Below are 21,685 nucleotides of genomic sequence, written 5' to 3'. Positions count from 1 at the left end.
GGTCCCTTGCAAGGGGCTGACCAAAGAGATTGAGGTCCAAGCATTATTATCCCCTTGTGGTTGCCAAAAATGGGGGGTGTGTAAAATTGACAGAGGTACAAAAATAAATTCAGACTTTTCAGGTAGTTGAGTCACCTCTGCCACATGTGGCTTAGTCATTAAGACAAGGAAAAACAAGGGTGGGAGATCTCTAACTAGCTTCCTAACTAGATTGAGTCCATGACTGGGGATGGCCCTGGGTGCCGGGCAATCGGGGTTTAAGGGACTTGCCCTGGGTCAAACAGCTAGTTAGTGTCAAGTATCAGGGGAACAGACCCGATAACCTGTCCTCCTGACTCCAAGGTCCGTTGAGCAATCCATTGCGTCACCTAGCTAAACACAATATAAAGTGGGTTTCTCTTACTCAACAGGAATAAAAAAAGCCAAGCATAGGTATGAGTCAGCCATCTCCAAGAGGCGGTTTGCAAAGTATTCCGAGCCAATGGGGAAAAAAAGGAACTGAGATAGGAAGTTTAGAGATCTGCATCAGGTTGCAGAGCGGGCACGTTAGCAGAACCCCTCCACTTACGGCTCCAGCTTGAACCCCGCACGGCGAACTGTTAAAGGTCCAGGGAGTCAGAGGATGGAGATTCCAGCCGCAGTCACTTTCAGCCATCCTCGACCTACCTGGTCTCGATTCCTCTGGCTCCACCCACTGCTCCTTATCTGGCTTTTCCCAAGTGAGTGATCCCGGGACCTCTAGGGATGGCCTAAAGGAGAGGCACCGGGGGTGGGGGTGGGGTGTTTGTCGGCAATACTGTCATTACCTGCTTCACTCTTTCTTCTTCAATCTCGCTTCCCATAAAGGCGTCTATTTTGTTTCTGTACAAATCCTAAATCTTGTTGAAAGGCTTTCTCGTGAAGGGAAGAAAGTAGAACTGGCAATTCTATTCCAAGAAATGTTCTTTCGGTGTGCCGGCATCCGGTCCTACAGTCCCTTATGTGTGTAGCTCCTTAGAAACAAGATTGAAGTTCTGCAATAGACTTGGCCCCCGGTGCCCGGTTCTTCAGGCTTCCAAAATTGTTTGGTCAAAGGAAGTTGTGGGGTAGCTATATGAGAGAAGGAAGAATTTACAGCATCAATACCTGTTGCATTCACATTTATTATTTTTACATTCTTTACCATGTTCTGTAAAATCTGGAAGCTATAATCTATGATTAGGGAAAACACAGAAACTACTATCATTTCCTAGGTTTTCTACCTGCTGATTCAATCGACCATAGTCATTTTTGGGGACAAATTCTTTCAGACAGTAACTTAAGTAAGTCATCTCCCTACTTTATCTCTGCAGATCTTGTAAATGATGTCCGACTATGACTCACTTGTAGGTTATCCAACATAAGCCTGCCACTTGAGATATGTTCACTTTCATAATTACAAGACCAATGGAGATCTAGGGATATGTGTAACAATTTATTCTTCATGAATAAGTATGCATTCCTTACTTCATAAATTATCATGAGCCCTCTATCTAATTCATTACAGTATATCTTAATTAGTCAATGAACTAGAGAATCTTCTTTGCCTCTTGGTAATAAGATTCATTTGTGTTTAAATATTAAAATCACTAATTATATAGGCTATTGACAAATGAACAATAATAAATATATATGTGTGTATACATACATTTGTTACAATATGTTGGTCAAGGCCAAAGTTAGCTCAAAATATCAGTATTGTCTTTTGTTCTCTCTGGAAAGATAATCCCTAATCAACTCGCTTCAGATAATGAATAAAGTCTCTTTAGCATCTTAACATTTCTCCTCAAGATTAACCTTCCCCCTCCCTTTGTTTTTCTCTTCAATGGAAGAAAAACCTAGCTTCTCTCAAGTTCTTGAGTCTTCTATCTGTGTGGCTAAACATTTCATTAGATAATTTGGATGTGGGACCTTTATAAGAGAAAAACAGTGCAAAGGTCCCACATTATTTTCCCTGATACTGTTCCCCCATCTAACTTCAATTGCTTTGGATTTGCCTTTGCAAGGCCTTTTCATTTTTATTTAAACTAAATTGTCTGCTTTACTTTCTGTGATCTCTTTTGTTTGATCATGAATTTCTCCCTCCCACATAGATCTGAAAAGAAATTTCTTCCTTTCTCTTCTAATTTGCTTATGATCTCACTTTTTTGTCTAAGTCATCTATCCATTGACCTGATCTTAGTGAATAGGGTGAAATGCTGGAAAATACCTAATTTTCTGTCCCACTGTTTTCCAGTTTTTCCAGGGTTTTTTTTTTATCAAATGGCTAAATTTTTCTCTAGTAACCAGGATCTTTGGTTTACTCAAAGTCTATGATAATGTATTCATTTGTTTCTCCAAATTGTGTACCTAATCTGATCTACCGATTGATCTCTCAATTTTTAACTAGTACCAGTTGTTTTAATTAGTGTTTTGTACTATAATTTGAAATCTGTAATTGATAACTTCATTTCTCCTTTTTTCCTTCCTTTTTTCTTACCATTTGGATCTTAATATATGTATGTTATAGGCTTAAGTATGCTGTTTAATTGTCATTTTATTTAATGAAATCTGTTGCTATACTTCTTCCTTTGACCCAAAAGATTTTTAATTTTTAAATTAAATTTTATTTTATTTTCACAAATATCTGCTTTTTTTGTCCCTCCTACTTTCCCTTCCCCCAATGCATTGAAAAAGCAAGAAAAATAAAATCTTTATAACAAACATGTAATCAAACAAATTCTAAAATAAATGTCTCAATTTATACTCTGAGTCTATCACCTCTATCAGGAAATATTGAGAATAATTCATCAGGAGTTCTCTAGATTTGTAGTTGGTCCTTGTGTTGCTTAAGATTTATGTCTTTAAAAGTTTTTTGTCTTTATGATATTGTTGTTTCTGTATAAATTGTTCTCCTACCTCTTCCCCTTTTTGTTCTTTATTCTCATGTTTTTCTGAAACTATTTTCTTGATCACTTCTTATAGGTCAGTAATATTGAATCACATTTACAAACCATAATTTGTTCAGCCATCCATGAACTGATGATCATCTCTATTCAGTTTCTGATTTCTTGCCATCATTAAAAATGTTGCTATAAACATTTTTGTATGTCTCAGTCCTTTTCCTGTCTTTATTTATTCTCTAGGATTTAGATCTAATAAACTCACTGATTCTTGAGAATTGTTAATGAACTTTCTATTACTTTTTCATATTTTGTCTTCAAAGGCCCTGTACTGAACACTTGTTATTTCCTTTGTAGTCAGTAAATTATATATTTATTGTTTCTGCTTTTCCAAATTTTATGGGAACTCTTTATGCTCTATTACAGTTTTTGAAAAGGCACATATCTCCTTTTCACAACTGAGAGGTATATAAATTCTCTTCCATTTCCATTTAGAAATTGTCAGAGAGAATCATCTCCAATTTTCTTAAGTTGTATTCAGGTTCTTAACTTCTTTTGGTTTATCTTTTGGTTATATTTATCTAAAAAAAATTGAGATCTGTCACTAATTTACTTTTACTATGTATTTTAATTTAATTGACTTCTTTCAATTGATTTCCTTTATTTCAACTGACTTTTCCTTTGAGTACATGGATGGAATGCTATTTAATGAATAAATATGAAGTATTGATATTGATTCATTATTTATTATACCTTTCCTGTTTATATCTTTTTATAATGTCTATATTTATTATAACCTTATCAGAAATTATGATTGCTAGCCTTTTTGTTTTTAGTTCAACTGAAGTATTAGATTTGTTCCAGGTCCTCATTTTAAATTTATCTGAATTTGTAAGTTTCAATTGTGGTTTTTTTTTTGTGAGCATTATGTTATGTTGTAGGAGAAGTTGTTGATTCCTATGATTAAATTCAGTTCTGGAATGAAGGTGTAAAAATGAAAACAAAGATTTATCAAGGGAGAGCTAGAAATAGTTAAAAGTTCTTCAAAAATCAGGGGATTTGGGGCCTCATTGTTTAAGTAGGCAGGGAAACTTCTGATTAACTTGAGTTTAGGAGGTCAGAGAGACTTGGCACTAGGCAGATTCTCTTTAAATGCCCCCTCAGGGTCCATGGGAGGGGCAATGTTTTAGGAGTGGTTTGAGTTCTATGTTGGGGGAGATTGCTACTGGAGTGGTCCAGGGTCTTTGTACAAAGTGGTTGGGATCTTATATTGGAGCCATTACATCAGGAGATGTGGCTGTAAAATGAGGCCCCCATCTTGTTTTCTTAATCTAGAAAGTAGTTTGAGACATAGGTGGAAGCATGGCCAGGGCAAAGTAAAGATCAAGAGGAAACTTTTAAGCGTACAAGAATCAGATACAAACATATATACATACATATATATGTATATATGGGAAGTTCCCATACACACACACACACACACACACACACACACACACACATATCATTATAGGATACAGGATTTAAACATTTTAACAGTACAACAAAAAGATTACAAAATTTGTTTGCAATTACTGTATTTCTCTGTGTCCATAATTCCCTGCAAATGTTGGACCTTTCTTTCTTTCTTTCTTTCTTTCTTTCTTTCTTTCTTTCTTTCTTTCTTTCTTTCTTTCTTTCTTCAAGGCAATGGGGTTGAGTGGCTTGTCCAAGGCCACACAGTTAGGTCGGAGTACTTCTGATTCCAGGGCCACTGCTCTATCCATTGTGCCACCTAGCCGCCCCCGACTCTGTTTTCTAATCCATTTACTATCTTTTTATGTTTGATGAATGAGTTCATTTCATTCACATACTTATGATTTGTAATGTTTATTTCTCTCATAATCTGCCTCCGAGGACATTTTTCCTGCTACTCTGGAGATTCTTGGGTTACAAAAGATATCACCTAGGGCTCCTTTCTCATTGTGGTGAGCCTCAATATTACTCTCTCACTGGACTTCACATGCTCTTCTCCCTCCTTTCTCTTAGGAGTTTTAGTCTTGCTACAGGGGATCTGAGCAACGCCTGAGATGGATTCTTCTGTAATATTTCTCTTGCTGTGAATTTTGGAGTGACCCCCCCCCCACTCTGGACTTCTGCCACATAACAGTCTGTCTACTCTCACAGGGCTATGAGGAGCAACCCTCAACTGGGTTCTTCCCAGCCCCTCCCAGTCTAGTTGCTCTAGGTTGCTTTGTACCTACTCTGGCTTGCCTATTTCAAGATTCTTGAAGCATTTGACTATTCTTATTTGTAGCCCTGAAAGAAGTGGGGGAGTCTGCAGGTTATTTTTCTAATTCTTTCACTTGCTAGAGTTTGTTGGGGTTTTGTTTTTGTTTTGCAGCATTATTTTTTTGGGGGGGGTTACCGACTCCTTGTTTTACATATCAATTCAAAGGAATTTTTTTTAGTCTTAATCAATGTTTTCTTTGATTTTCATAATTTTTATTTTGTTGCTTTTCTAAATTGCAGACCCAAACCATTTAACTTGTTCTATCTCTCTTTATTTGATGAAAGTATATAAAGATATTCAGTTTTCCCTGAATATTTTAGTGGCATCACATAAGTTTGGATATGATGGATAGCTGTTGTCATTTTTCTTTAGATTTTGTATTGATTCTATGATTTGTTCTTTAATCCTCCAGTTCTTTAGGATTAAGTTATTTGGTCTCCAATAAAGTTTTATTTATTTGTTTGTATATATATATATGTGTGTGTGTGTATATATATATGTTTATATGTTTATTAAACATAATTTTTAACTTCATTGTTGCCATTAAAGGATGTATTTCTTTTTTCCATTCATTTGTGACTTTTTAAGCCACAATATATGATCTTTTTTTAGTAATGCATAGCTGAGAAATATATAAAATCATTTCTTTTCACATTCATTAATTGTCAGAGCTCTGTTATCTCTAATATTCTCAAGTTATATTCAGACTCTTAACTTCCTTCTTGCTTTAATTTTTGTTAGATTTTTGCTTATAGTTTGAGAAGTATACATTGAAGTCCTCTGAAAACTTTGAATGTTTGGAATAACATGATCAGGTTTTTGCCTTAGAAAGATTACTTAGTCAGCTCCTTGAGGGATGGATTGTGGGAAAGAAACTAAAATGAGGAACTATGCATAAGACTCTAAAATGGGTGCTATTTGACTAGACAACTGTATTAATTTCTGGAAGGTAAGTAACACTTGGCAACCAATTACATACTGGGGATAGAGGGCAGGATTAGGATATGAAAAGAACAGTTTAGAAAAACTATGAGGATACTATCCTGTATTACTGGAAGGATGGTTTAACAGAAATAGCAAAGTATAGAGGACAAAGTTTAGAAGGAATTATAATTACTGTCTTTGAGGTATATTGAATTTGAGATGAAAGGGGTCATGCAGATCTTCTATCTTTTTGATTTCTTATTCTGTTCTCAGTAAGGCAAGTGTTGTTTCTTTTCCCTCCCCATTCATGTCTGCCATTGTCATAAGAAACTACATCCCAAAAGGTCAAGATCCCCCTCATCTGAAGCAGATTGTGAAAGATTTCCATCTTTTCCCCATATAGTTGCAAAAACTAAGGAACTGAGATGTGAAAGCCTAGAAAGAGGACTCTGCTTAGAATAATAAAATCAGAGTTAAAATCCTGTCTGTGATGTATTTTACTTGTCTGCTCTTGGGCAAACCAGTCTCTCCACCCCCCCCCCTTTATTTATTTTTTCAACTGCATGTAGTTTTCAACAATCATTTTTTCATATTTTTCTCTCTCCCTCTCTTCCCTCCCCACTCTAACAGACAGCAAAGTAAATATATATATAGTATATATATTTGTTTATATGTTTACTGAACATAATTTTTACTTCATTGTTGCCTTTAAAAGATGTTAAACATAGATCCATATTATTCATATGGTGAAAGAAGCATCAGATCCAAACAGAAAAGAAAGTTAGAGAGAAAAAAATTCATAAGAACTTTTTTTTAAAGATTGAAGATAGTAAACTTTGGTCTACATTCAAACTCCACAGTTCTTCTCTGGATGTGGATGGCATTCTCCATCATAAGTCCTTTCGTATTGTCATTTATTATTGTACTGCAGAAACGATCTAGTCTATCATAGCTGATCATCACCCATGTTGCTATTAGTGTGTATAATGTTCTTCTGGCTCTGTTCACTTCACTCAGCATCAATTTGTGCAAGTCTTTCTAGGCTATTCTGAAATGACTCATGACTTCTTATAGAATGTGATATTCTGTCACATTTATGTACCACAGTTTGTTCAGCCACTCCCCAATTGTTGGGCATTTCTTCAATTTCTAATTTTTTGCCACTATGAAAAGAGTTCTTGTATATAGGATTTTTTTAAACCCCCTTCTCATGATCTCTTTGGGATGCAGACCTAGAAAGGGATCAAAGGGTAAGCATAATTTTTTGCCCTTTGGGCATAATTCCAAATTGCTCTCCAGAAAGGTTGGATCGATTCACAACTCTATCAACAAGGCTAATTTTCCCTAGTTTTCCCACTGGGTGTGATGGCCGAATAGTTTCCCAGATAGGTTTCAGGTGATACATCAGAATTGTTTTAATTTGTATTTCCATAAACAATAATGATTTAGAGAATTTTTTCATATGACTACAGATTTTAATTTCTTCATCTGGTAATTGCCTTTCCATATCCTTTGATCATTTAGCAATTGGGGAATGACTTGGATTTCTTATAAATTTGACTAAGTTCTCTATATATTTTAGAAATGAGTCCTTTGTCAGAAATACTAGTTGTAAAAGTTGTCTCCCAGCTTACTACATTCCTTTTAATCTTAGCTGCTTTGGTTTTATTTGTGGAAAAACTTTTCAATTTAATGTAATTGAAATTATCCATTTTGTCTTTTATAATGTTCTCTATTTCTTCTTTGGTCATAAACTGTTTCCCTTTCCATAGCTCTGACAGATAAACTGATCTTTGTTTTCCTAATTGCCTTATGATATCACCCTTTATGTCTAAATCAGGTAACCATTTCAATTTTTTTTTTGGTATAGGGTATGAGATATTAGTCTATGCCTAGTTTCTGCTATATTATCTAACAGTTTTCTCAGCAGTTTTTATCAAAGAATGAATTCTTATCCCAGAAACTGGAGTTTTTGGGTTTATCAAATTGCCGATTACTATAGTCATTCAATATTGATTCTTTTGTATCTAAACTATTCCACTTATCCACCAGTGTATTTTTTAGCCAGTACCAAACAGTTTTTTATGACTGATGTTTTATAATTTAATTTTAGATCTAGTATGTCTAGGCCACCTTCCTTTGCATTTTTTTTTTCATTAATTCCCTTGATATTCTTGATCTTTTGATCCTTCATAGAAATTTAGTTACTATTTTTTTCCCTAGCTTAATAAAGTAACTTTTTAGAAGTTTGATTTATATGGCACTGAATAAGTAACTTAATTTAGGTAAAATTGTCATTTTTATTACATTGGGTCAGCCTGTCCATGAACAGCTGATGTTTGCTCAGTCATTTAGATCTGATTTTATTTGTGTGTGAAAAGTGTTTTATAGTTGTTTTCATAAAGTTTCTGAGTCTGCTTGGCGGATAGACTCACAAGTATTTTATGTTGTTTGCAATTGTTCTAAATAAGATTTCTGCTCTTTCTATCTCCTGCTGCTGTGTCTTGTTAGTAATATATAGAAATACTAAGGATTTCTTTGGATTTATTTTATATCCTGCAACTTTACTCAAGTTGCTAATTGTTTCCAGTAGATTCTTTAGTTGATTTTCTAGGGTTCTCTAGGTACACCATCTTATTAGCTGCAAAGAGTGAGAGTTTTGTTTCTTCATTACCTATTCTAATTCCTTTGATTTTTTTCTTCTCTTATTACTAAAGCTAATATTTCTAGTATGACATTGAATAATATGGATATAACAGGAAATCTTGTTTTTCCCTTGATCTAACTGAGAATGTTGCTAGCTTATTCCTATTACATATAATGCTCATTGATGGCTTATCATTTTAAAGAATGCTTCCTTTATTCCTGTGCTCTCTAGTGTTTTTAATAGGACTAGGTACTATTTTTTGTCAAAAACTTTTTTTGTTTTGCAAGACAATGGGGTCAAGTGACTTGCCCGAGGTCACACAGCTAGGTAATTATTAAATGTCTGAGGCTGGATTTGAACTCAGGTCCTCCTGATTTCAGGGCCAGTGCTGTATCCACTGCACCATCTAACCGCCCCTTGTCAAAAACTTTTTGCACAGCTTTTGAGATAATTATGTTATCTTTTCTGTTAGTTTTGTTTTGCTGATGGTTTACTGATAGTTTTCCTAATATTGAATATTCCTGGTATAAATCACATCTGGGTTTAGAATATTATCCTGATAATAAATTGTTATAATTGCTTTGCTAATATTTTATTTACAATTTTGCATCAATATTTATTAGGGAAATAGGTCTATAATTTTCTACCTTTGTTTTAACACTTCCTGGTTTGGGTATCAGCATCTTACTTGTGTCATAAAACAAATTTAGTAGGACTCTATCATCATCTATTTTTCCAAATAGCTAATATAGTATTGGAATTAATTGTTTCTTCTAAATTCATCTAGCCCTGGAGATTTTTTCATGGGGAGTTTATTGATAGTTTCTTCAATTGGTTTTTCTGAAATGGGATTATTTAAGTATTTTATTTCCTCTTCTGTTAATCTGGGTAATTTATATTATAGTTAATATTTGTTTCACTTAGATTGTCAAATTTATTGGCATACATTTGGGCAAAATAGCTCTGAATTATTGTTTCAATTTTTTCTTCATTGATAGTGAATCGAACCTTTAATTTTTTTATATTAGTAATTTATTTCTTTTTTATATTAGTAATTTTTTCTTTTTAAAAATTAGAATAGCTAAATGTTTAACTATTTTATTTTTTTATAAAAATAACTCGGTTTTATTTATTGGCTCAATAATTTTTTACTTTCAATTTTATTAATTTCTCCTTTGATTTTCAGGATTTATAATTTGGTACTTAATTAGGAATTTTTACTTTGTCCTTTTTCTAGCTTCTTTAGCTGCATGTCCAATTCATTGATCATTTCTTTTTCCAGTTAGAGACATAAAATTTCCCCTAAGAACTGCTTGCCCATTCATTCTTTAGGATCACATTATTTAGTTTCCAATTAATTTTTAGTTTCCTTTCATACTCCTTTATTACACAGCATTTTTATTGCATCATAATTTGATAGGGATGCATTTAATATTTCTGGCTTTCTGCTTTTGATTGTGACATTTTTATTCATGGTCAATTTTCACATAGGTTCTATGAACCATTAAGAAAAAGATACATTCCTTGTATCCCCATTCAATTTTTCCAGAGATCTATTTTAAATAACTTCTTAAAAATTCTATTCACATTCTTAACTTCTTTCTTGCTGAAGGGTAAAAGGTTAAATTGAGATCTTCCCTATCAGCCATCATGTCCATGGAGAAGGAACTTTCTGAGCACATTGAACCAAGCATGACTGATCAAGACATGTCTTGGACAGGGAGTGCTGGGGACCATTCCTAGTAAAAATGTTTTTGGGATCCACACCTAGGGACTTGGTCTGTCTCTGGGTGTTTACCACAAGTCACCTTGAGAAAGTGATTGTACTCAGAATCTGAGGGTGTTTTGACTGAAACTCCCAGATCATTGAGTTCAGTCCTGTAAACCCTTGGACCTGTGCCACTTTTATGTGAGCACTCACTATAAAGGTCTTACTTGGGAAAGTGGGTTTTAAAAGTCCATCCTTTTGGAGAGTACACTTAAGGGACTTTCCCAATTGAGACCCTGGAGGCCGTGTTGTGACATCTCAGGACTTCTCCAGTCAGATTTCTAGGCTTGTTGGAGTCTCCTCAGTTAGGTCCTTTCTCTCTTATCTTTCTTTTCTTCTTTCTCTATGGTGATGTTTTACGTGTGTGTGTGTGTGTGTGTGTGTGTGTGTGTGTGTGTGTATAATCTTGGATTCTAAGGATATTGGTCATTAAATTCTGATTTAAAGACTTAAGAGAGACAGCATGTCATGGCGGGACAATTTCTGACCAATTAAATTAAAAGTTTATACACATGTAAGCCATTACTCTTGCTTAGTTTGTGGTTAGTTTATCTAGCTCTGAGAGAGAGTTTGAGATCGCCTACTAGTATAGTTTACTGTCTATTTCCTCCTTTACCTCATTTAACTTTTCCTCTGAGGATTTTGGATGCTATGTCCCTCAGTGCATATATGTTTAATATTGATATTACTTCACTGTCTATGGTAGCTAAGTATAGTTTCCTTCCTTATCTCTTTAAATTAGATTTTGGGGGCCGCTAGGTGATGCAGTGGATAGAGCACCAGCCCTGGAGTCAGAAGTACCTGAGTAGCCTCAGACACTTAATAATTATCTAGCTGTGTGGCCTTGGGCAAGCCACTTAACCCCATCACCTTGCAAAAACTAAAAAAAAAAAAAATTAGATTTTTGCTTTTTGCTTTGTCTGAGATCAGAATTTCTACCCAAGTTATTTAAACTTTAGCTGAATCATAATCTATTCTGCCTCAACCTTTTAACTTTGCTATGTGTGTATCTCTTTGCTTCAAATATATTTCTACTCTTCTATCTACTTTCATGTTATGGGAGAGAGTCCATCCATTTACATGATCACAAACTGGGTATTTCCTCCATCCTGTTTTCCCCTGCTGTTTATACTTTTCTCTTCCTCTTCATCCTTTCCCTCCTCACCAGTGTTTTGCTTGAACACCACCTTCTTCCATCCCACCTCCCCTCTATCATCCCTTCCCCCACTTTTTTCTTTCCCCTTTCTTCTCCTATTTCCCTATAGGGTAAGATAAATTTCTAAACCCAACTGAGTGTGTATGTTATTCCCTCTTTGAACCAAATCCAATGAGATTAATATTCAAACATGTCCTTCCTTCTTTCTCTCTGTTGTAATAGGTCTTTTATGGCTCTTCATGTAATGTAATTTGATCTATTCTGCCCTCCCCCTTTCCTCTTCTCCCAGTACAATCCTTTTTTCACCCCTTAAGTTTTTTATATCACATCATAATCAACCTACACCCACACCCTCTGCATATATATTTGAAATCCTTCTACCTACTCTAATAGAAATACAGTTCTCAAGCATTTCAAGTATCATCTTCCTATGTAAGAATGAAATAGTTTAATCATGTTGAATAATATTTTTTTCTTTCCCATTTATCTTTTTCTGCTTTTCTTGAATTTTGTATTTTAAGATCAAATTTTCTGTTGAGCATTGTTTTTCACCCAAAAAGTTTGGAAGGTCCCTTATTTCACTGAATGCCCTTTTCCCTAGAAAAAATATGCTCAGGTTTATTAGGTAATTGATTTCTGGTTGTAATCTGAACTCCTTTGTTTCTGGAATATCCTATTGCAAACCTGATCCTTTAATGTAGAAGTTGCTAAATCCTGGGTAATCTTGACTATCAATCCTTGGTATTTGAATTGTTTCTTTCTGACTGCCTGCAGTATTTTCTCCTTGACCTGATAATTCTGAATTTGCATTGTGAACTTTAGTATCTCTTTTTTAGCATCTTTTTCAGGAAGTAATCAATGAATTCTTACAATGACTATTTTACCCTCTGATTCTAACTTTGTTATCCAGGCTCTTTTTGCAAATCAAGGTGTTCAGGTAATCCAGTAATTCTTTTTTTTTTTTTTTAAGGTTTTTGCAAGGCAAATGGGGTTAAGTGGCTTGCCCAAGATCACCGGGCTAGGTAATTATTAAGTGTCTGAGGCTGGATTTGAGGCCACCTAGCTGCCCCTATCCACTGTGCCACCTAGCTGCCCCTCATTAATTCTTAACCATATCTTTTCTTGATCTATTTTCCAGATCAGTTGTTTTTCCAGTGAGATATTTTACATTTTCTTCTATGTTTTCATTTTTTTTCTTTTCTTTTCTGATGCTTGATGTCTCCTAGAATCATGAGCTTCCACTTTCTGAATTGGTATTGAGGGATCTGCAGATGAGGGGAGGTAGCTCAGTCTCTTCAGACTAAGACAGGGATCCATTGTTTAATTGATAGAGGCCCATCTTTTGCCTGGGAGGGGCAAGGTACTTTATTAAAAGTTCATTGAAGGGGTGGCTAGGTGGCACAGTGGAAAAAGCACTGGCCCTGGAGTCAGGAGTACCTGGGTTCAAATCCAGTCTCAGACACTTAATAATTACCTAGCCCGGTGGCCTTGGGCAAGCCACTTAACACCATTTGCCTTGCAAAAACCTAAAAAAAAAGTTCATTGAATTCTCTCATAGCTTGAACAATGGGATGGGGGAGGGGAGAGATGCATGGTCAGTACAGAAGATGCAGATTAATAATGATAAAACATATTTCTTTATCCAATATTTCCTCTATTTCAGTATGAGCTTAATTGGCTTCAGAATTGCTGATTTTCCTGCATATCTAGTTGGGTTTGTTCTTATTGCATAGGACTACTGGTATGTCACACCACCCTATACCTTAATTTATCTAGTTATTCCTCAGAGAACTCTTCTTGGCTACTTGGATAACTGGGGAGCTCAAGTAAGTCCAGATAGTTAGTCTACTCATTTATAAATTTCAAATTCACTTTTACAACCTACAAACTTCTTTATATTCATTTAGAGCAGTAATTATGAAAAGATTAGATCAGTCCCATTTAAATCCTCCTTAATCATTTTGATTGGTTTACAGAATTACAAGATGAGATTACAGATAGTTTAACATGATTATACATGTGAAGCAAGGCACAGAAAACCCTGTAGTCTTTGGAGGCTTTTCTGTACTATGGAGAATGATTCTCCATTTTCTTCATTTCCTAAGCTATTTTGGATATGCCTTTCAGAATATGCCACCCATCCTCAAGTGGTTTGTCCCATCAACAGGATAGGTGTTTGACTGGACTTCTGCCTGAACTCTATCTCTCTTACTCTTACTCATTCTAATTCCCCATGATCTGGCCACATGGCTAGAACAACATGGCCCCATCTCCACAGTGGCTTGATCTATGTTGATCTAAGCTTATCTTCTCTTCTTTTTTCCTCTCCTGGGCTTCCTCCCTGATTTCCCCAGGTCATTGGGCAGATTTGAACTCACCTGATCACCAAACATGATCAGGTCAGACCCAAGACAGAATTCTAAAACTAAGCAGATTAACTGAGGAGGTCTTGGAGGTGAGGGTGTGGGAGAAGATGAAGGTTAGGAACAAGGGCTCTGGGGAGAAGAGGAAAGAGTTCCAGCGGGGAAGGAAGAAGAGAGAAAGCAGTCAGAGCACAATGTATAATGTCTTGTGGAAGTGTGGGTAGGATGTGAGGCATGGATTGGGCTTTGGTGAGATAGTACTCACCATTTAGTAGGAGGTCTTGGAGGTGAGGGTGTGGGAGAAGATGAAGGTTAGGAACAAGGGCTCTGGGGAGAAGAGGAAAGAGTTCCAGGGGGGAAGGAAGAAGAGAGAAAGCAGTCAGAGCACAATGTATAATGTCTTGTGGAAGTGTGGGTAGGATGTGAGGCATGGACTGGGCTTTGGTGAGATAGTACTCACCATTTAGTATGGAGTATCACTAACTGAATAGGCATATATACTATATGTAATTATATATGTAAATGCAAGGAGAACCAGTGCAGGAGGTTATATATGATTGAACTGATCATGAGCAGGCAAGCAGTTGGGTGAGATCAGTTGAAAACAAAATAAGAGGTCATAGAATTATTTACCATTGCACAAAGCCTTGAAGAATTGATCAGAGACAGAATCTGCCTCAAGCCCTCTCTTCCTCCGTTATGTTGGGTGTTCTCAGTCACCTCAAAGACTTTGATCCTCCAGTTTCTCATCTGTGAAATGAAGGGATTTGGAATAGATGCATTTTATTATCTCTCCTCAATGCAAATGAATGACCTCATGATCTGGTCTTTGAAGTCAATAATCTTTCCATTACTAAGATATTATGGCAGTTTAACCTGTGATGTCATATCAATTTAACCCTACCTCTGAAATAAGCATTTATTAAGCACCTGCTAGATGCCAGGCACAATGATAAATGCTTTACAAATAGTATCTCCCAGCAACCCTGTGAGATAGATGATCTCCATTTTGCAGGCAAAGAGAGGTTAAGTGACTTCCTCAGGGCCACATTCTTAGAAAGTATCTAAAACTGGATTTGAACTCAGCGCTTTTTGACTCCTTATCCACTTATTGACTGTATTGTCTGTATGACTTTGAACAAGTCGACTAGTCTCCCTGTTCTCTCCTTCCTATCCTACCCCAAGAAATATTACTTTACCCTGTCCTAGACTGGTTCCTGCTATCACAGTCTTGGAACTGGAAGGGACCTTAGAAATCATCTAGCTAATTTGCCTCATTTTAGAAATAAGAAAAGGGAGTCCTAAAACAGAAAGTGACTTGTTCACAGTCACAGAACTGGAACTAGACCCTGGTCCAAGTACAAAGATCTCACTTTACCAGAACACCATGTCACTGAGAATGGAGTCCTGAATCCCTGGTAGCAAACTAATACTCTGAACTCCAATTCCACTTTGTTTTCCAATGCACCATTACATCCACCGCATGAGCTGAGACAGGTAGGAAAGTAAATATTCAGATGAATGCAGACAAGGTAGCTGTCTTTCCAGCTGTGGGGCTTGGCCTAGGAGAGGACAAGGAAATGGGAAATGGATTGTAGGCTTTCAGGAAAAACTGTTTGTCAAGTTGGTCTGGAGTAAGAAGACTAGAAAGGAAACAGATGGGGGAGACTCAGTGGTTGTATTTTCATCCTAGAGGCAACAAAACTCCTCTCTGGAGGTTTTTGAGTCAGGGAAGGGAATGGTCAGTATTGTGCATTGGGAAGATTACTTGTCAGCTTTGTGGAGAATGGTTGGGAGAAAGAAAAATAGAAATAAAGAGATGAATTCTGAGGCTACAACAGTAGTCTAGGTGAGAGGTATTGAGAGTCTGATCAAGGGTGGCCATGTGAGCCAAAAGAACAGATTAAATATGAGAGAAGAGACAAGACTTAGTGACCTTAGCTATGGAGATCAGCAGGAGGGAATGTGGAAGCTGAATCCAAGGCTGCCAATCTGGGGGGGGGGGACGACTGGGCTCAGGGTGGAGCCCTCAACAAAAGGAGGAAAATTAGAGAAGGATCAGGTTTGAAGAAAAAGACAATAATTTTTATTTTATAATGTATCTGAGATACCTTTGGTACAGGCAGGGATCTTTCTGTTTTTTTTTTAATTCCCTCAGGTAAGTAAGAGGCTACCCTTCATGTGCCTTTATGAGTCTTATTTCTGTCCTATTACAGGCAACTGCAACCTAGAAATGGTATCTTCTCTGAACAGGACCCGAGGAGATGAAGTTGTATTCCATCTAGATTCCCAAATAGGAAATGAGACCCAGATAATGAGATGGTATTTGGAATCTAGGAGCCTACTTCTCCTCACCATGTCTCCAGGGAAGAGCAGTCCAAGCTGGATCATTCCCCAGAAGGAATATGAGGATAGGTTGTTTGCCCCCAATGATACATCTCTGAAGTTAATAAATTTGACCCCTGAGGACAGTGGATGCTATGAAAATCATGTGATATCAAGCTCAGGAGAAATTCGTATTCAAAGATTCAACCTAACAGTCTCAGGTAAATGAACCACTTGCCCCCATTTGAATTCCACCTTGCTAACACACTTGTATATTTTAAAAACTTCCTTTCACTCTCCCATCTTTAAATCTTTCCAAAATCCATCTTCCTCTCTAACTTTGCCCTTTAGAAAGGAAAGGAGGAGAGATGTTCTTTCCTTCCATAAGGGGAAAATAGAGAAAAGAAAAGTGAGGCTACAAGGACTGTCCTAAGGTCACACAACCATGAGCCAGTCTAGATGAATGACTAGGATTGGCTGAGGTACACATCTACCTTCCTTGAAAAACCAGGTGAAAGTCAGGGAATTTCCTAAAGTGAAGAGTAATCCCTGAAGGCTGAATGTGCTCCTAAAATAGTAAAGTAATACCTATGTCTCCTTCTAGGAGAGAGACAGAGACAGAGAGAGAGAAAGAGAGAAAGTGTGATGTAAAGAATAAGGAGGTATATCAGAGGAAGATGACTGGCTCACAGTAGGAGAGAAAGGATGTTTAGGGAGAAATTAAATTACAGGGGAACTGAATCAGCTTTGTAAATACTGACATTCTGAAAGAGACACACTCCAGGTATTTCCTATTGTCATATTTATTGCTAACTTATCTGGTTATCTCTGTATTTCTACCCTCTGTTTAAACCATCGAGGCCCTTTTCTCTCTTGATTGCTCTTCTTTCCATATCCCTCCATCCCTCTTCCTGGTCCTTGTTTACCTAAATCACCAAAAATTCAATCAGGAGCAGAATCTCTGCTAGTTCTTTCCTATTCTCTTCTCCCCATTCCAACTTGCTTCCTTCACATGGTCCCCTTTCTAGTGTCTGTCCCTTTGGCCAGTGACAGAATGATAATGAAAGATCCTGACTTATTATTTTAGAGACTGTGAATACAGAGTCTAACAAGAACCCATGGATTTGGATCATTGTCATTGTCATTGCCATTCTGGTCCTTCTATTCTTCTGGAAACAAACAAGAAATTGCCTTTTCATTAAAGGTAACCTGAAGACAGGAGAGATTATGACTATGCTGGGGCAATGGGGCTTGGGCAGATAATTTGTCCTGAGTTTTCTTTGGGGAGATGGGAGGAAGGAATTGGACCCTGAGTCTTGCATGTTCTCATCAGTGGCCTAGCTTTATGGCAGGGGTGTGACCAACCTGCTCTTGGACACCGCTCTTCTCATCTCTAGATATTCTCAGAAGATGGAATATAGCACCAGTACCAAACCAAAGGGAGGAAAGAAGACTACAGGAGGAATGTGCACTTTTCCAGTTGACTTCTGTTCAGATCAAGAAACACAAATCAAAGACAGAAGGGTAAGACAGTTCTTTGTTAGCCAGATAGATAGATAGACAGATAGATAGACAGATAAATATCAAAGCCAAGAATGAGGCCTGTCAGAAGTAGGCAGTGGAATATGATCTTGCTTCTTGGCAAGTGTATAACCTACACAGGTTCGGGGCTTAAAAAGCTGAGGGTGCCCTAATCCTGAGAGCCCCTGAAAGGGTTTTTTCCCTCTTATATCATGATTAGGTGACTGAAGGTTCTCTTATTTTTTTAAAGTAACTGTGCTGTGGTAAAACATTTTTGAGTTTTAAGCTCAAAGAGCAATGGGGCAGAATCCAGTCCTACTCCTATGAGAAAGATTTTACCTCCTTCCAAAAATACAGAAATAAATGATCACCTTAGCAGTACCCTCGAGACTTTAAAGCAAAGTATGTGATTCTTTGACATGGACACAATTTTTGATTAATGGCTTGACAGAATAGAAAGGTCATTTATATGGAACATTTTGTACAATAGAACTTTGTCAGCTATGTTGTTTTGCTGGTGGTGGTTGTGATGGTGTTGGTCCTTCCTTCTCAGAGAGGACCAGTGACATCCACAGGGTTATGTCATGACTTGCAAGTGAACTGGATTTACATGAGTCATCAGTTTTACTCTCTCTTCCAGAGTAATGTAAGTCTAGCAGCCAGACACAGGTGAAGACAACTGGTGACACAAGATAATGAAGGAAAGCAGTCTGCACATCACAGGAGAGCAACAGAGAGAAGTACAGACAAGAGCAGGTCAATAAGATTGACAAAAGATATTTTTTTCTGCTGTATTCTTGGAAGCCTAAGCTGATTTTTCCCAGGCCATGACCTGAGAGATAATCTTTATGTATGTACTTCTTCATGTGTGTTGCTTGCCTATGAATATGCTTCTGCTAACCTCTGGAATCACTTTTTGCCCATCATCCTCATTTTCTTGTCTCCTACCTGATGTGGGGGAGCATTATTTCAATGCTGATCCTTGATAAACTTTCCCTTTTTCTTGTACAAAAATAGGACTCTTGACCATTTCAGACCAGCTCCACACCAATCCAAAGCCTCATTCCAATTTCCCTTCATATATTGTGTTCTCCTGTTCACATGTGAGTTGATCTGAGGGCAAGATAAACCATAGACTGCAGTTCAAATTCTTCCATAGCACTCAATAGCTATGTGACCTTGACCAAGTCACTTAGCCTCAGTTTGTCTCAACTTTCTTATCTGTAAAATAAGATTAATAATAGTGCCTACCTTCCAGAGTTGGAAAAAATGTTATAATATTTGAGGATTTTAAAATATTTTCCCCCCAATTATAACAAAAAAGTTTTTTAATTGGGTTTTTTAAATTTTCAGTTCCAAATTCTATTTTCTCTCTCTCTGATGCAGCAAACACAGTTTGATATAGGTTATATATTTATTATCATGCAAATATATTTCCATATTAGTCATTTTGTGGAAGAAAATGAACAACAAAAAAAAGAATTGGCAGAAGGAACAAAAGCAGAAAAAAATAGTATGCTTCCTTCTATATTCAGATGCCATCAGTGCTTTCTCTGGAGGTGGATAGCATTTTTTTTTCCAGAGTCCTTTTTTATCCCTGAGTCTTGGATCAATATGAAGATGTAAAGCACTTTATGTAAAGTCATTGTAAATATGAAGTACAGATTTGTAAAGCACTTTGCAAACCTTAAAGTTCTACTAGATGTTACCTATCATTACTATCAGTATTGTTATTGATATCTCAAGCACTTTGCAATGAGTGGCTCAAAATGAGCACTGAAGTTAACTATTTACCTCTCTCTATGATTAATTCCCTTTTCTTTGAACCAATTGTGCTTTTATATATACCTAGAAAAAGTCAACACACCTATGAAGGCTGGTGATCTTGAGTAACTGTGAATCAATAACATCCCTTAAACTTCAGGTGCCCTTCTTTGGATCACTGTGAATGATGGGGTTGAGGTGACAGTTACTCTCAGGTGCTATATATTAAAAGGACAAGACCTGACTCATGAATCATCACTCATCACTATGTATATCTAATTACAGGATCCAGCCAGAACTGTGGTCAGTAAAATTTATCTAAGGGATGAATTTATTACTATTGCTATTATTGCTATTATTATTATTGTTATTATTATCATTATCATCATTATTATTATTATTATTATTATTATTATTATTAGTAGTAGTAGTAGTAGTAGTAGTAGTAGTAGTAGTGTTGTATTCAAAGAGCGAGATGGAAACCAGAATTTGATAAGGTTGGAGATCTTTATTCCTGGGGACTGTCTGGGGAATGAGTACCTGAGTGTTCAGGGGATAGGGTTTTTATAGTGTTTTCTTTTGGGGGGGGGTTACTGAGCGCAAGCAAGATACAGAGAAGCAAAGACAGCAGTTAGATATATTATCTTGACATATAAATATGTAAACATAGGGTTCCATATAGATAGGGGTGAGAAGGGGTCAGGGTCTTTGTGTAATGTTTGAACATATTTTCTGAGATGGAGGGAGTCTGGAATTTACTATCTTATGGTTCCAGCCGCATCTGGGGAAGGGGGAGAGTCCTGGAGTTTAACAGATACAGCAAGATAATTAGGCTAACAAGGGTACTTTGTAAATCTTTTATGGTATATCCATGACTCCTTGGGTCCTATCAGACTATTTTCAGACCCAAAGGCACCTAGCCAAAGTTATATTTCCTAAGGAATTTCTCTGGGCCCAGAAGGATGTCAGGGGCCCCCTTTCTATACAGGAATTTCACAAACATTGATAGTGTGCTTCAGTAGTAGTAAAAACTTCTAATCCTCTATTACCTTTTTCCGTACCTGGCTGTATACCTTTATGATCTTTTCCTCATGAAGTCAAAATTCTGTTATAAGCCAACAGCAGCCCCACTTGGAGTTCTTTGGGTCACAGGCTTAGAACTCATCAGAACTGGAAACTGAAGTATGAGAAATATGATTTATAATTAATCTGTTCTCTCTTTATTGACTACAAACTTTTAAGTTAACACTGAATCCCCCTCCCACATCTTTTGTAACAACTTATGAATATTTTATAATTATTTATGAACATTTTGTAATAATTTATGAACTTTTTATCATAACTTGTGAATCTTTTGTTCCAACTTGAGAATTAAAGTCTGTACTTCTTCCACCTCCTCAGAGTCTAGTGATTTGTTTATTTAAAAGGAACCCACATAGATCCTTAAGTCCCCTCCCCTGAAGCCAATTCTTCCATCTTCAATAGTTCCCTCAGAGACCCTAGTAACTAAATCCTTCACTTGGCCCAGAAAACTAAAGTCCATGAAGATCAAGTGAGTTACTTGAAGACATAGAATTAATCAGAGGAAATTTATCCTAAATTGTCTGACTGAACTCTTCCTGAGTTCAAATTCTACCTCAGACTCTTCCTAGCTATGTGATCCTGGGTAAGTATCTTAACCCTGCTTGCCTCAGTTTCTTCAATCTGTAAAATGAGCTGGAAAAGGAAAGGACAAACCACTCCAGTATCTCAACCAAAAAACCCCAAATGGGATCATGTAGAGTCAGACACAACTGCTTTTAAAGACACAGAAATAGGAGTGGCTAGGTGGTGCAGTGGATAGAGTGCTGACCCTGGAGTCAGGAGGATCTGAGTTCAAATCCAGATTCAGACACTTTAATAATTGCCTAGCTATGTGACCTTGGGCAAGTCACTTAACCCCCATTGCCTTGCAAAAACCAAAAAAAAAGATATAGAAATATAATTCAATTATATATGTGTATATATGTATATAAGTTAAATTCACTGTTTATATTATTTGACTT

The 21,685-nt window shown here is 36.6% G+C and overlaps 1 protein-coding gene across 1 annotated transcript; it reads left to right on the top strand.

The window, feature by feature from the left end:
• Positions 1-431: 431 nt before the first annotated feature.
• On the top strand, positions 432-21,435 carry LOC141513400 (uncharacterized). The gene is made up of 5 exons (XM_074223151.1): positions 432-719; positions 16,247-16,576; positions 17,443-17,559; positions 17,753-17,879; positions 18,517-21,435. The coding sequence occupies exons 1-5, from the start codon at positions 623-625 to the stop codon at positions 18,524-18,526; spliced, it is 681 nt and encodes a 226-aa protein (XP_074079252.1). The 5' UTR covers positions 432-622; the 3' UTR covers positions 18,527-21,435.
• Positions 21,436-21,685: the final 250 nt, after the last annotated feature.

This window comes from Macrotis lagotis, chromosome 2 (assembly GCF_037893015.1).
Source record: "Macrotis lagotis isolate mMagLag1 chromosome 2, bilby.v1.9.chrom.fasta, whole genome shotgun sequence".
Classification (NCBI taxonomy): domain Eukaryota; kingdom Metazoa; phylum Chordata; class Mammalia; order Peramelemorphia; family Peramelidae; genus Macrotis; species Macrotis lagotis.
The sequence above is the reverse complement of the archived record's forward strand: the minus strand, read 5'-3'. Positions and strand labels throughout refer to the sequence as shown.

Coding starts and splice junctions, on each gene's coding strand:
- LOC141513400 (XM_074223151.1), top strand. CDS start 623: ATGGAGATTCCAGCCGCAGTCACTTTCAGCCATCCTCGACCTACCTGG. Junction 720..16,246: donor CCTTATCTGGCTTTTCCCAA/GTGAGTGATCCC, acceptor GTCCTATTACAG/GCAACTGCAACCTAGAAATG. Junction 16,577..17,442: donor ATTCAACCTAACAGTCTCAG/GTAAATGAACCA, acceptor TTATTATTTTAG/AGACTGTGAATACAGAGTCT.